The 13,533-nt window shown below is 63.4% G+C and overlaps 1 protein-coding gene and 1 long non-coding RNA gene across 2 annotated transcripts; both read right to left on the bottom strand.

Moving 5' to 3' along the window:
- Positions 1 to 4,608: 4,608 nt before the first annotated feature.
- On the bottom strand, positions 4,609 to 8,035 carry LOC143694798 (uncharacterized). The gene is made up of 6 exons (XR_013183514.1): positions 7,984 to 8,035; positions 6,734 to 7,126; positions 6,280 to 6,378; positions 6,000 to 6,177; positions 5,700 to 5,800; positions 4,609 to 5,609 (listed from the first exon to the last, which is right to left on the bottom strand). It is a non-coding gene; the product is annotated as an uncharacterized LOC143694798 (long non-coding RNA).
- Positions 8,036 to 9,230: 1,195 nt separating this feature from the next.
- On the bottom strand, positions 9,231 to 12,775 carry LOC129123088 (uncharacterized). Its single transcript, XM_077182746.1, has 6 exons — positions 12,544 to 12,775; positions 11,217 to 11,609; positions 10,739 to 10,837; positions 10,458 to 10,636; positions 10,152 to 10,252; positions 9,231 to 10,061 (listed from the first exon to the last, which is right to left on the bottom strand). The coding sequence occupies exons 1-6, from the start codon at positions 12,773 to 12,775 to the stop codon at positions 9,947 to 9,949; spliced, it is 1,119 nt and encodes a 372-aa protein (XP_077038861.1). The 3' UTR covers positions 9,231 to 9,946.
- Positions 12,776 to 13,533: the final 758 nt, after the last annotated feature.

Below are 13,533 nucleotides of genomic sequence, written 5' to 3'. Positions count from 1 at the left end.
TTGGGCTGCGCTGGGCCAGGGTCGGTGCCCGGTGCCACCAAAACCGCTCTGTGCCTCTCCTCTTCCCCCCCAGCCCGGCCGCCTCATGGCTCCCCCTCACCCGGCCTGCGAGCTGCCGCCTGCTGCTGGCCCGGGGCAGCTGCGGCTCGGAGCCCGGCCCTGCCGAGGGGCAAGAAGCAGCAGCCCTGGGCTGCTCACCATTGTGCCCCGCATTCCCTGCCCCGGCGCCTTGGAGCCCGGGCACACCGAGCGCCGGCACGGCCGCTGCGGCTCCCTGCCTGTGGACACGGAGCGGGTCCCGGTACCGAGGGCAGCGCCGAGAAGCCTCAGCCCCGGAGCAGGCAGGATGCGGCGCTTTGTGCCCGCACTCGGCGCCTGCAGCGCTCTGGGCTCTGAGGCACGTTCAAGTTCAGCCTGTGCCAGCCCCGAACACATCTCGTCCAAGCAGCGGCCCCGAGTCCGGTGCCGCACGGGCGGGAACTGTCCCGGGCACGGAGCAGCCGCCTCCGTCCCAGCGAGAGCAGCCGGGATGAGCCAGCGCTGCCGCAGTGCCTGGAGGACACAGAGGAAGCCGGCACAAAGAAGTCGCCAGAGCCCCCCCGGCCCTAACCGCGGCCCCCTCCGCCCGCAATAGGCCCCGAGCTGGTGCACAACCGACAGCGAGTCTTACATGGGCTTCAGCTGCCTCGGAGCTCCCTCGCCGCATCGCCACTGCCTCAGCTCTCTGAGCACTCGAGCTGGCGCCTAGGGCGGTGTGGAAGCGCTTTTGGCCCTTTTGACCAATCACCGGGCGCCACACTTCATCGGGAGCAGCGGACGGGAGGGGGAAGGGCAGGCGCGTCGTGGAAATCACCCAACAGTGGTTTCGGTTTCTTGTACCAAAGTGAATCCGGAGCCATATTGAAAGCCAGAGGCAGGGACATTTTCAGAAGCAGAAGCCGCGCGAGGGGAGCACTCAGGTCATTCCTGTCCTGCAAAAACCTTGCTAGGAAAAGGGCCCCATGTTGTTGGCGCTGGTCGAGAACAGCAGCCCCGAGGAAGCTGCTTCTGGGGCTCTCAATAGTGAATTACGGCAGGGATTCTCGGAGTGACCTGGGCTGGGCCAGGTGCTCGGTGCCACCAGAACCGCTCTGTCCCTCTCCCCGCTGGCCCGGCCGCCTCATGGCGCCCCCTCACCCGGCCTGCGAGCTGCCGGCTGCTGCTGGCCCGGGGCAGCTGCGGCTCGGAGTCTGCCCCTGCCGAGGGGCAAGAGGCAGCAGCCCCGGCCTGCTCACCATTCCCTTCCCCGGTGCCTCGGAGCCCGGGCACAGCGAGCGCCGGAACGGCTGCTGTTTGTCCCTGCCTGTGAACGCGAGGGAAGCCGGCACCAGGAAATCGCCAAAACCCCCCCGGCCCTCACCGCGGCCCCCGAGCTGGGGCAGCACCGACCGCGGCTCCCACCTGGGCTGAAGCCGCCTCCGAGCTCCGCCGCCGCCTCGCCGCTCCGGGGGCCGCCACCTCCGCTCTCCGGGCACTCGACTGGCGCCGCTGGCTGCCGAGGCCGCTGTTTGAGAGGCTTTTGGCCGATTTGACAAATCAGCGTCAGGGAAAGTACCGAGGGGCGGTAACGAGCGGAGAGGGAGCGGCAGGGCAGGGGCGGGCCGGGCGCGCCATGCAAATCACCCTTGTGGTTTTGTTTTCTTGGACCAAAGTGACTCATGGCAGGGATATTGGGAGGCAGAGGCATATTTATAAGCAGGAGTCACGCCAGCAGAGCAGTCAGGTCACTCCTGTCCTGCAAAAACCTTGCTAAGAAAAAGGGCCCCACTCTGTTGAAGCTGGTCGACAACCGCAGCCCCCTGAAGCCGCTTCTGGGGCTCTCAACAGTGACTCAGGGCAGGGATTCTTGGAGTGAGGCTGGCCAGGTGCCCAGAGGTGCCACCAAAAGCGCTCTGTGCCTCTCCTCTTCCCCCCCGGCCCGGCCGCCTCATGGCGCCCCCTCACCCGGCCTGCGAGCTGCCGCCTGCTGCTGGCCCGGGGCAGCTGCGGCTCGGAGCCCGCCCCTGCCGAGGGGCAAGAAGCAGCAGCCCCGGGTGCTCACCATTGTGCCCCGCATTCCCTGCCCCGGCGCCTCACTCCCCACAATCGCGTTGTCAGGGAGCCAAGAGCAGTCGGAAAAAAGAAAACATCCTGCTTGCCTAGTCGAGATCCAAGGTGTCCCAGTCTCTCTGCAGGCCTCTCAATGTCCCTGGGCCTTACCCGGGTCGGCAGAGAGTGGGGGGGGGTGGCCCCACCACGGCCGACTGCGGGGAGACACTCTCTGTGCCCCGAGGGTGCTGAGGGCACTCAGGCTGTTTGCCTTTGCTGCAGCAGAGACGACCGAGACGTCGGTGGAAGAGAAAGGGGCCGGCTCCCAGCAGGGGATATTCCAAGGTTTTATTAAGGAGTCCCGAAGGATCTCCTATACCTCAGGGGCCTCCTGCCGAGAGCCCCGGGGGATGTCTGGAGCTCACATTTAAAGGGGGGAGGAAACTAACATAGATAAAATCCTACTGACCAATAGGTATCTCTGGGGGATGGGTGCTGGGGGGATAGACATACAGAACAGCGTATAGGGCAGGACTTGGGGGGCTGACCTCTGGCCTCTGGCTAATCACTCGACAACTTGGACCGAAACTTCTGGATAAGGGGCTGGGATGTCGAGGTGACTGACAGAGAGCCAGGGTGGGGGTTTTGGAGATCTTATCCCGGGAAAGGGATAACACAAGTAGAGGGAAAAGGAGGGGGGGGTACAGTCCGGGATAAACCATTTGGGAAAAACATGGGAATACAAAACAAACTACTTTAAAGTATTACAAAATATAAGAACGCACTACAACACCAAAGCATTCCGGGCGTGCTGCCAAGGCTCAAGAGTCACAGCTGGTGAGTGAGCTTTCCCGGAGAGGGACTTTGCTACATTTGTTGTTTATGAATAGGGATGGGCTGGTGGGAGATGTGCTGCTTGGAGGCCTCCTGGGGCAAGGTGATGATGAAATTACAGTGTTCTCTATATTTGGTGATATCAGGAGGAACGTCAACAAGACTTTTCCGCTGGACTTCAGGAGGGCAGACTGTCCCTGTGTGCCCAAAGAGGAGTTGACGAGGAAAATGTCCAGCCTGGATGGGTAATGAGGTTTTGGAAGAACTTTGAAATAAAAGGAGAATGTATCAGCTTTGGAAGGAGGGTCAGGTTTCTCAGGAACTATTTCAGGGGGCTGCTAGGGCAATGTAGGAAAAAAATTAGAGAGGCCAAAACTCAGTTTGAACTTAATTTGGCAACTTTTGTAAAGGATTACAAATATATTAATAGTAAAAGGAAGGGAAGGACCAGATTTGTTCTCTTTTGGATGCAGGAGGGAACTTAGTAACTGCAGATGAGGAGAAGGCAGAGGTGCTCAATGCCTTCTTTGCCTCAGCCCTTAGTGGAAACACAGCTTGTCCTCAGGACAAGTGAACTCCTGGGCTGGTGGATGGTGTCAGGGAGCAGAATGGGCCCCCTGTTATCCAGGAGGAGGCAGTCAGAGAACTGCTGAGCTGCTTGGATGCTCATAAATCTGTGGGCCCAGAGGGGATCCACCCCAGGGGGATGAGGGAGCAGAGAGATGAGCTTGGGAAGCTGCTCTCCATCATTTACCAACAGATCTCTCACCCTTCATGGGCATAAGAAGGCCGGAGTAGGGACATTAATTTTACTTAAATTTATTATCAAAGAAATCAGAGCGAGGGAATGCGAAGTATGCCAAATCCTAAAATTACACCTTCCCCTCAGTGCTTCCTCTTTCCTGGGCTTCACTTTATCCCTGATTCCCTCCCTCCTCCCCACACAGTGGCACAGAGCAACGGGGGTGTTTTGGTCTGAAGGACAGGGATCTGCTGAGGAAGGCAGGAGCCTCCCTGGCAATGGAAAATGCAATCCCCCTCGCTCCGAATTATTATAATTCTGAAATTAAGGGTCTCTCAGGCAAACATATGAAAATAGAAATAACGGCCGTTTCAAAGTAAAACAAAGCAAAACCAGAGTATAACAACGTACAAGCCCCAGCGCGGCGCTGCCCCGAGCAGGCCCAGCCCCAGCCCCGCCTCTCCCGGCCGCGCGCGCTTTCCCCTCGCTGCAGTTCCGGGCGCGGCCGGCAGGGGCGCTGGCGGCAGCGGCAGCCGGGTCTGAGCAGGGCAGGGAGAGGCGAGCTCAGGGTCCCGGGCACCCGAACAGGGGGGACAGGGCCCTCCGGATCGAGGGCTGACAGCGAGGTGCCCCTGCAGGGGCTGCTCTCACAGGGTCACCCCAGTGCAGGAGAAGCTGCTCTGGGCTGGGTTATTGTTGTACTGTGTTCTGTTAAAGTTGGACTGTTCCCTCCTTGTTTGACAACGGTTCTGCCCCGGTTCTCCCTCCCATCCCTGTTAGTGTCGGTCACCCTAACTCCACCCCAGATGTCATTGTATCCTTTAAAACTCCTCCCCGGTTTCCCCAGAAACCAATGTATCCTTTCCTCACCCCCTTCCCGGTGCCCTGCCAGTCACTGTCCATTCCCACCTTTGTTGCTAGAACTTTCCAGCTGGAGAGTTGGATGATTGGTCCGGGACCGGGGCCCCTCCTCAGAATTTTCCCCATTGGTATTTTCCCTATGTCAGTCCTTTGGATCCTACTTCCCCACTGTGTCTTTATTGGTCCAAGGTCTGGCACCTCCCTTACCTCCTCCACCCTTAAATACTGCTGTAGTCCCCTCCTTCCCGTCTTCTCCTGCAGGTTCCCCTAGGGTTCATTAAACCCTGGATAAAACCGCAGTTGGAGTCCGCCCTCTTATTCTGCTGGTTGCAGCTTCAATAGGGTCTCATCCTGCACAAGGCAATGCTTACAGCCGCAAGCTGGGCATGGGCCTTAGGCGCTGTCCTGAAGACTGACATCGGGACAAGTGCCCCCAAGTGCTGCTAGCAGTGCTGGCCAGCTAGCTGGACGTCTTCTCTCAACCGCACTGCGGCAGGTTATGGCGGTGGCAGCAAATTCCCTTCCCCAAGCAGCAGCTCTGACTGTCCTCCTCCAAAGGCGACACAGACCAAGAGCCAGCAGCTGACAGACCCTTCTTCACAGTCAGCTGCCTGATGCCAAAAGTGGGATTCCTCCTCACCATGTGTCAGGTGTTCTTCTTCCTCTTCCAAAGACAGTCCAAAAGTGACATGTTGAGGGCAGTTCGTGATGAATTCCAAGAGCCCAGGCCCATTTGGATTTCCCATTGGAGCTTGCTGTGTCATGAGGGCAATGCAGTCACTGCAGGCAGCACCGGTGGCAGGATGGCTTGCAGAGGCTTTTCCTTTGCAGCCCCAGCCCAGCGTTGGCACTGGGCATGAAGAGGCACTGAGGTGACCCTGAGAGGAAGGGCAAGGCACAGGCTGCAGCTGAGGAAGGACAGCGCTGTGCTGGGCTCAGAGGTGAAGCTGGCACTGCCCAGTGTGGAGAAGGTCCTTTCTGCAGCCCCTGTTACAGGGGAGCTGGGGCCTTGCTGCAGAGATACGGCCGCTCATTGGAGCAGTTGTCACTCCTCAATCTCCTGTCAGCCAGGTACACACACTGGGAATTGCCGAGGACAGGAACCCTGCGGGGAGGAGCAGAGGCAGCGCTGGCTGCCAGGGGCAGCCCTTGTGCCCCTGTGCCCCCAGGCCCTGCCCGGCTCCCCGGCACTCACCGGGAGCTGTAGCTGCTGCCGTCCCCCCAGTGCAGGCGCTCGCCCCGTCTGCGCAGCCCGAGCCAGTAATCGACCTTCCCACAGAGGCGGGAGAGCAAATCCTGCCCAGGAGAGAGGAGTGGGAGCTGCCCCGGCCCCTCGGGGGGACACGGGCCCGGGGCTCCCCCCGCACGCCGGGGCTCCTTCCCTGCAAGGCCCCGGCCCAGGGCTGCGGCCCCGGCCCTACGAGCACCGAGCCGGCCCAGGAGCACCCCCAGGCTGCCCTCAGCCACCCCACACCGCCCGCAGCCCCTCACTCACCATTTCCTCATCCTTGGCAATGGCCAGGGAGGCCCCGAGCTCGGAGCACCGTTCCTGACCCTGCTCCCAGGTGCTGTAATCCCGTGAGAAGTAGTAGCAGACCCTCTTGTACCAACCCAGCCATGGGGACAGCCCAGAAGTGACAGAGGAGTCGCAGCTGTGACTGGAACCTGTGGTGCTGCAGGGGGAAGAGGAGAAGGTCTGAGGATTGCCCTGTGCAGGGAGCAGGGAGCCCGCTCTGCCCCGAGGGGCTGGGCCCAGGCTGCTGCCCCTCCCTTACCTGCCAGCACAGCCAAGGCCACCCCCAAAGCCAGCACCAGCACCAGGAGCAGCAGAATCAGCACTACCATGCCCACGGGATGGGCCCTGATCCATTCACCTGGAGCAGGAAAGAGCTGCTGGCTGCCAGAAGCAGAGCCGGGCCTGCAATCTGCTCAGCCCATGGCCAGGGAGCAGAGCAGGGAGCCCTGAGCCAGTGTGGGCCTCACTCAGCTGGCAGCCAGAGAGCCAAGAGCCTGGCCACAGCCAGGGACACAGCTGTGGGCACAGGCTGCAGCAGGAGAACTGCACAGCCTTGGGGGCAGCTGGGGCTCTTGCTTCCAGCCACTGATGGGGCCCAGCAGAGCACCAGGCCTCTGCCAGACATCGGGAAACAGCCACACACCTGCCAGCCCTGCCCTTGGGAGGGGACACTGTCCCCAACCTAGAAACCACAGGGGTGGCCCTGCACTCACCCAGGAATCTTCTGCGGTTCCTTTTGTGTTCATTCTTGGTTCCTGATATGCCCTGGGGAGCCAGGGGCTCTCTCACACTCCCATCACTGGTGCAGAATCCATTCTCCACATCTGCACTCACTGCACACTCACAAGTGGCATCCCCCTGCTTATGCCAGGTGGCTTCTTGGGCCCCAGGCAGGTGTGGAACCGCGGCTGCTGGTCCCTGCTGGGGATGCTGGGGCTCATTCGCAACTCCACGAATGGAGCAGACTTCACTCTCGTCCAGCCCACAGGCAGCATCTCTCTGCCTGGAACAATCAGTACTTTGCTTCTGACACATCAGGAGTGCTGCTGGCAGATCCTTTGGGAGCTCGGCCTCGGGAACAGCTTCGCAGCCGCGCTGATGGCACCCTGAAAGGGACACGGGGAGAGGTCACTGCTGGTGCCGGCGCTGGGGGCTCAGGAGGGCGGTGCCAGCCGTGGCTGCGCTGTCCCCGCTGCCCAGAGGTGCGGCAGCAGCTGCGGAGACAAGCGCAGCCTCCGGGAGCTGGGGCAGCACCGACCGCGGGTGGCGCCTGGCCTGGAGCCGCCTCCGAGCTCCGCCGCCGCCTCGCCGGGCTCCGGGTGCCGCCCCCGCTGGGGAATGACCCGAACGCTCCGCCCGCCGCCCCTCCCATCCCGGCCGGGCTCCGCGGGCACTCGGGCTGGTGCCGCTCTGCGCTCACGCTCCCAGGGCACTCGGGCTGGTGCCTCAGCACAGAGCCCATGCGGGAGCGGCTTTTGGCCCATTTGACCGATCTGCGTGCGGGAAAGCAGCGAGGCGGGGTGAAGAGTGGGGGACAGGGGAGCAGCGAGCGGGCTTCGAAAGGCAGCGCGCTTCATGGAAATCACGGGAGCCCTTTTGCTTTCTTGTACCAAAGCGACTCCCGCTGCCACTTAGGGAGCCAGAGGCAGGGGCATATTCAGAAGCAGAAGCCACGCCAGCAGAGCAGTCAGGTCACTCTGTCCTGCAAAAGCCTTCCTAGGGAAAAGAGCCCCACTCTGTTGAAGCTGGTCGAGAACCGCAGCCCCGGGGAAGCCGCTCCTGGGGCTCTCAACAGTGAATGACAGCAGGGATTCTTGGAGTGAGCCTGGCCAGGAGGTGCCCGATGCCACCAAAACGGGCGAGTTCCTTGTGCCGGCTTCCCCCATGTCCCCCCCGGCCCTCAGCGCGGCCCCTCCGCCCGCAGCGAGCCCCGAGCTGGGGCAGCACCGACCGCGGCTCCCACCTGGGCTGAAGCTGCCTCCGAGCTCCGCCGCCGCCTCGCCGGGCTCCGGGTGCCGCCACCTGCACTCTCCGGGCACTCGACCTGGTGCTATCGGCCGCCGAGGGCGGTGTTTGAGCGGCTTTTGGCCGATTTGACAAATCAGCGTCAGGGAAAGCACCGAGGGGCGGTGACGAGACCCCGGACGGGAGTCGCGAGCGGGGCGGAAAGGGGCAGGGCCGGGCCGGGCACGTCAAGCAAATCACCCGAATGATTGTGTTTTCTTGGACCAAAGTGACTCACGGCAGGGATTCTTGGAGTGAGGCTGGCCAGGTGCCCAGAGGTGCCACCAAAAGCGCTCTGTGCCTCTCCTCTTCCCCCCCGGCCCGGCCGCCTCATGGCGCCCCCTCACCCGGCCTGCGAGCTGCCGCCTGCTGCTGGCCCGGGGCAGCTGCGGCTCGGAGCCCGGCCCTGCCGAGGGGCAAGAAGCAGCAGCCCCGGGCTGCTCACCGTTGTGCCCCGCATTCCCTGCCCCGGCACCTTGGAGCCCGGGCACACCGAGCGCCGGCACGGCCGCTGCGGCTCCCTGCCTGTGGACACGGAGCGGCTCCCGGTACCGAGGGCAGCGCCGAGCAGCCTCGGCCCCGGAGCAGGCAGGATGCGGCGCTTTGTGCCCGCACTCGGCGCCTGGTGCCGCTCTGCGCTCACGCTGCCAGGGCACTCGGGCTGGTGCCGCTCTGCGCTCACGCTGCCAGGGCACTCGGGCTGGTGCCGCTCTGCGCTCACGCTGCCAGGGCACTCGGGCTGGTGCCGCTCTGCGCTCACGCTGCCAGGGCACTCGGGCTGCTGCCGCCGCAGCTCGGGGCTCTCTCTCTCGCTCTGGGAGGGTTTTGCCTCATCCGCGTGCGGCAGCGATGCCGAGCAGCAGGTCAGCAGCGAGCGGGGCGGCAAAGCGAGGAGCGCGTCGCGGGGGCAGCGACGTTGCTGTCCCGAACAAAGCGTGCGAAGAAAAAGGGCCCCACTCTGTGTGAGCTGGGGAAGAAGCGCAGCCCTGGGGAAGCCGCTCCTGGGGCTCTCAACAGGGAATTCTCGCAGAGATTCTTGTGGTTGGGCTGGGCAAGGCCAGGTGCCCGGGCCAGCAAAAGCGCTCTGGCCTCTCCTGCTGCCCCTGTGCAGACAACAGAACACAGCAGGAAAGGCTCGGGGCTCTCAAGAAAGGCAGCCAGAGATCTCTCACACATCATGGGTAGAACAGGCCCGGACTGGGGAAATTACATTTAATTGAATTTATTATCATACAAATCAGAGCAAGAGAATAATATACAATACAATACAATAGAATACAATATAATACAACCTATAATATAATAAAACCAAACCCTAGAAAGTGTTCCTGACACTGTTCTCTGCTTCCTGGGCTTCACTTTGTCCCCAGTTCCCTCCCTCCCTCCTCCCCACACAGTGGCACAGAGGGATGGGTCATGTCACTGCTTCTCCCTCAGGGAGAAAAACCCTGATCCTGCTCCAGCCTGGGACTCCTCCCACAGGAGGACAGTCAGATCCTTCACACACAGACAGACAGACAGCAGACCCTTCTTCACAGCCAGGTGCCTGATGCCGAAAATGGGATTCCACCTCAGCATGTGTCAGCTGTTCTTCCTCTTCCAAAGACAGTCCAAAAGTGTCCCATTCTGGCCACTTGGAGATGATTTCCAAGAGCCCAGGGCAATTTGGATTTCCCATTGGGGCTTGTTGTGTCATGAGGGCAATGCAGTCACTGCAGGCAGCACCGGTGGCAGGATGGATTGCAGAGACTTTTCCTTTGCAGCCCCAGCCTAGCGTTGGCACTGGGCATGAAGAGGCACTGAGGTGACCCTGAGAGGAAGGGCAAGGCACAGGCTGCAGCTGAGGAAGGACAGCGCTGTGCTGGGCTCAGAGGTGAAGCTGGCACTGCCCAGTGTGGAGAAGGTCCTTTCTGCAGCCCCTGTTACAGGGGAGCTGGGGCCTTGCTGCAGAGATACGGCCGCTCATTGGAGCAGTTGTCACTCCTCAATCTCCTGTCAGCCAGGTACACACACTGGGAATTGCCGAGGACAGGAACCCTGCGGGGAGGAGCAGAGGCAGCGCTGGCTGCCAGGGGCAGCCCTTGTGCCCCTGTGCCCCCAGGCCCTGCCCGGCTCCCCGGCACTCACCGGGAGCTGTAGCTGCTGCCGTCCCCCCAGTGCAGGCGCTCGCCCCGTCTGCGCAGCCCGAGCCAGTAATCGACCTTCCCACAGACACGGGAGAGCAAAATCTGCCCAGGGGAGAGGGGAGGAGTGGGAGCTGCCCCGGCCCCTCGGGGGGACACGGGCCCGGGGCTCCCCCCGCACGCCGGGGCTCCTTCCCTGCAAGGCCCCGGCCCAGGGCTGCGGCCCCGGCCCTACGAGCACCGAGCCCGGCCCAGGAGCACCCCCAGGCTGCCCTCAGCCACCCCACACCGCCCGCAGCCCCTCACTCACCATTTCCTCATCCTTGGCAATGGCCAGGGAGGCCCCGAGCTCGGAGCACCGTTCCTGACCCTGCTCCCAGGTGCCGTAATCCTGTGAGAAGTAGTAGCAGACCCCATTGTAGCCAACCCAGCCACGGGGACAGCCCAGAAGTGACAGCGGAGTCGCAGCTGTGACTGGAACCTGTGGTGCTGCAGGGGGAAGAGGAGAAGGTCTGAGGATTGCCCTGTGCAAGGAGCAGGGAGCCCGCTCTGCCCCGAGGGGCTGGGCCCAGGCTGCTGCCCCTCCCTTACCTGCCAGCACAGCCAAGGCCACCCCCAAAGCCAGCACCAGCACCAGGAGCAGCAGAATCAGCACCGCCGTGCCCACGGGATGGCCCCTGATCCATTCACCTGGAGCAGGAAAGAGCTGCTGGCTGCCAGAAGCAGAGCCGGGCCTGCAATCTGCTCAGCCCATGGCCAGGGAGCAGAGCAGGGAGCCCTGAGCCAGTGTGGGCCTCACTCAGCTGGCAGCCAGAGAGCCAAGAGCCTGGCCACAGGCAGGGACACAGCTGTGGCCACAGGCAGGGACACAGCTGTGGCCACAGGCTGCAGCAGGAGAACTGCACAGCCTTGGGGGCAGCTGGGGCTCTTGCTTCCAGCCACTGATGGGGCCCAGCAGAGCACCAGGCCTCTGCCAGACATCGGGAAACAGCCACACACCTGCCAGCCCTGCCCTTGGGAGGGGACACTGTCCCCACCCTAGAGGCCACAGGGGTGGCCCTGCACTCACCCAGGAATCTTCTGCGGTTCCTTTTGTGTTCATTCTTGGTTCCTGATATGCCCTGGGGAGCCAGGGGCTCTCTCACACTCCCATCACTGGTGCAGAATCCATTCTCCACATCTGCACTCACTGCACACTCACAAGTGGCATCCCCCTGCTTATGCCAGGTGGCTTCTTGGGCCCCAGGCAGGTGTGGAACCGCGGCTGCTGGTCCCTGCTGGGGATGCTGGGGCTCATTCGCAACTGCTCGGATGGAGCAGAGTTCATTCTCCTCCTGCTCACAGCCGGCATCTCTCTGCCTGGAACAATCAGTACTTTGCTTCTGACACATCAGGAGTGCTGCTGGCAGATCCTTTGGGAGCTCGGCCTCGGGAACAGCTTCAGAGCCGCGCTGCTGGCACCCTGAAAGGGACACGGGGAGAGGTCACTGCTGGTGCCGGCCCTGGGGGCTCAGGAGGGCGGTGCCAGCCGTGGCTGCGCTGTCCCCGCTGCCCAGAGGTGCGGCAGCAGCTGCGGAGACAAGCGCAGCCTCCGGGAGCTGGAGCAGCACCGACCGCGGGTGGCGCCTGGCCTGGAGCCGCCTCCGAGCTCCGCCGCCGCCTCGCCGGGCTCCGGGTGCCGCCCCCGCTGGGGAATGACCCGAACGCTCCGCCCGCCGCCCCTCCCATCCCGGCCGGGCTCCGCGGGCACTCGGGCTGGTGCCGCTCTGCGCTCACGCTCCCAGGGCACTCGGGCTGGTGCCGCTCTGCGCTCACGCTCCCAGGGCACTCGGGCTGGTGCCGCTCTGCGCTCACCCTCCCAGGGCACTCGGGCTGGTGCCTCAGCACAGAGCCCATGCGGGAGCGGCTTTTGGCCCATTTGACCGATCTGCGTGCGGGAAAGCAGCGAGGCGGGGTGAAGAGTGGGGAACAGGGGAGCAGCGAGCGGGCTTCGAAAGGCAGCGCGCTTCATGGAAATCACGGGAGCCCTTTTGCTTTCTTGTACCAAAGCGACTCCCGGTGCCTCCATTGGGAGCCAGAGGCAGGGGCATATTCAGAAGCAGAAGCCACGCCAGCAGAGCAGTCAGGTCACTCCTGTCCTGCAAAAACCTTGCTAGGGAAAAGGGCCCCACTCTGTTGAAGCTGGTCGAGAACCGCAGCCCCGGGGAAGCCGCTCCTGGGGCTCTCAACAGTGAATGACAGCAGGGATTCTTGGAGTGAGCCTGGCCAGGTGCCCGGTGCCACCAAAACGGGCGAGTTCCTTGTGCCGAATTCCCCCATGTCCCCCCCGGCCCTCAGCGCGGCCCCTCCGCCCGCAGCGAGCCCCGAGCTGGGGCAGCACCGACCGCGGCTCCCACCTGGCCTGGAGCCGCCTCCGAGCTCCGCCGCCGCCTCGCCGGGCTCCGGGGGCCGCCACTTGCACTCTCCGGGCACTCGACCTGGTGCTATCGGCCGCCGAGGGCGGTGTTTGAGCGGCTTTTGGCCGATTTGACAAATCAGCGTCAGGGAAGCACCGAGGGGCGGTGACGAGAGCCCGGACGGGAACCGCGAGCGGGGCGGGGAGCGGCAGAGCCAGGCAGGGTACGTCATGCAAATCACCCGAATGATTGTGTTTTCTTGGACCAAATTGATTCACGGCAGGGATTCTTGGAGTGAGGCTGGCCAGGTGCCCAGAGGTGCCACCAAAAGCGCTCTGTGCCTCTCCTCTTCCCCCCCGGCCCGGCCGCCTCATGGCGCCCCCTCACCCGGCCTGCGAGCTGCCGCCTGCTGCTGGCCCGGGGCAGCTGCGGCTCGGAGCCCGGCCCTGCCGAGGGGCAAGAAGCAGCAGCCCCGGGCTGCTCACCATTGTGCCCTGCATTCCCTGCCCCGGCGCCTTGGAGCCCGGGCACACCGAGCGCCGGCACGGCCGCTGCGGCTCCCTGCCTGTGGACACGGAGCGGGTCCCGGTACCGAGGGCAGCGCCGAGCAGCCTCGGCCCCGGAGCAGGCAGGATGCGGCGCTTTGTGCCCGCACTAGGGCTGGTGCCGCTCTGCGCTCACGCTGCCAGGGCACTCGGGCTGGTGCCGCTCTGCGCTCACGCTCCCAGGGCACTCGGGCTGCTGCCGCCGCAGCTCGGGGCTCTCTCTCTCTCGCTCTGGGAGGGTTTTGCCTCATCCGCGTGCGGCAGCGATGCCGAGCAGCAGGGGAGCAGCGAGCGGGGCGGCAAAGCGAGGAGCGCGTCGCGGGGGCAGCGACGTTGCTGTCCCGAACAAAGCGTGCGAAGAAAAAGGGCCCCACTCTGTGTGAGCTGGGGAAGAAGCGCAGCCCGGGGAAGCCGCTCCTGGGGCTCTCAACAGGGAATTCTCGCA

Source organism: Agelaius phoeniceus, chromosome 9, assembly GCF_051311805.1.
Source record: "Agelaius phoeniceus isolate bAgePho1 chromosome 9, bAgePho1.hap1, whole genome shotgun sequence".
In the NCBI taxonomy this organism is placed as follows: domain Eukaryota; kingdom Metazoa; phylum Chordata; class Aves; order Passeriformes; family Icteridae; genus Agelaius; species Agelaius phoeniceus.
The sequence above is the reverse complement of the archived record's forward strand: the minus strand, read 5'-3'. Positions and strand labels throughout refer to the sequence as shown.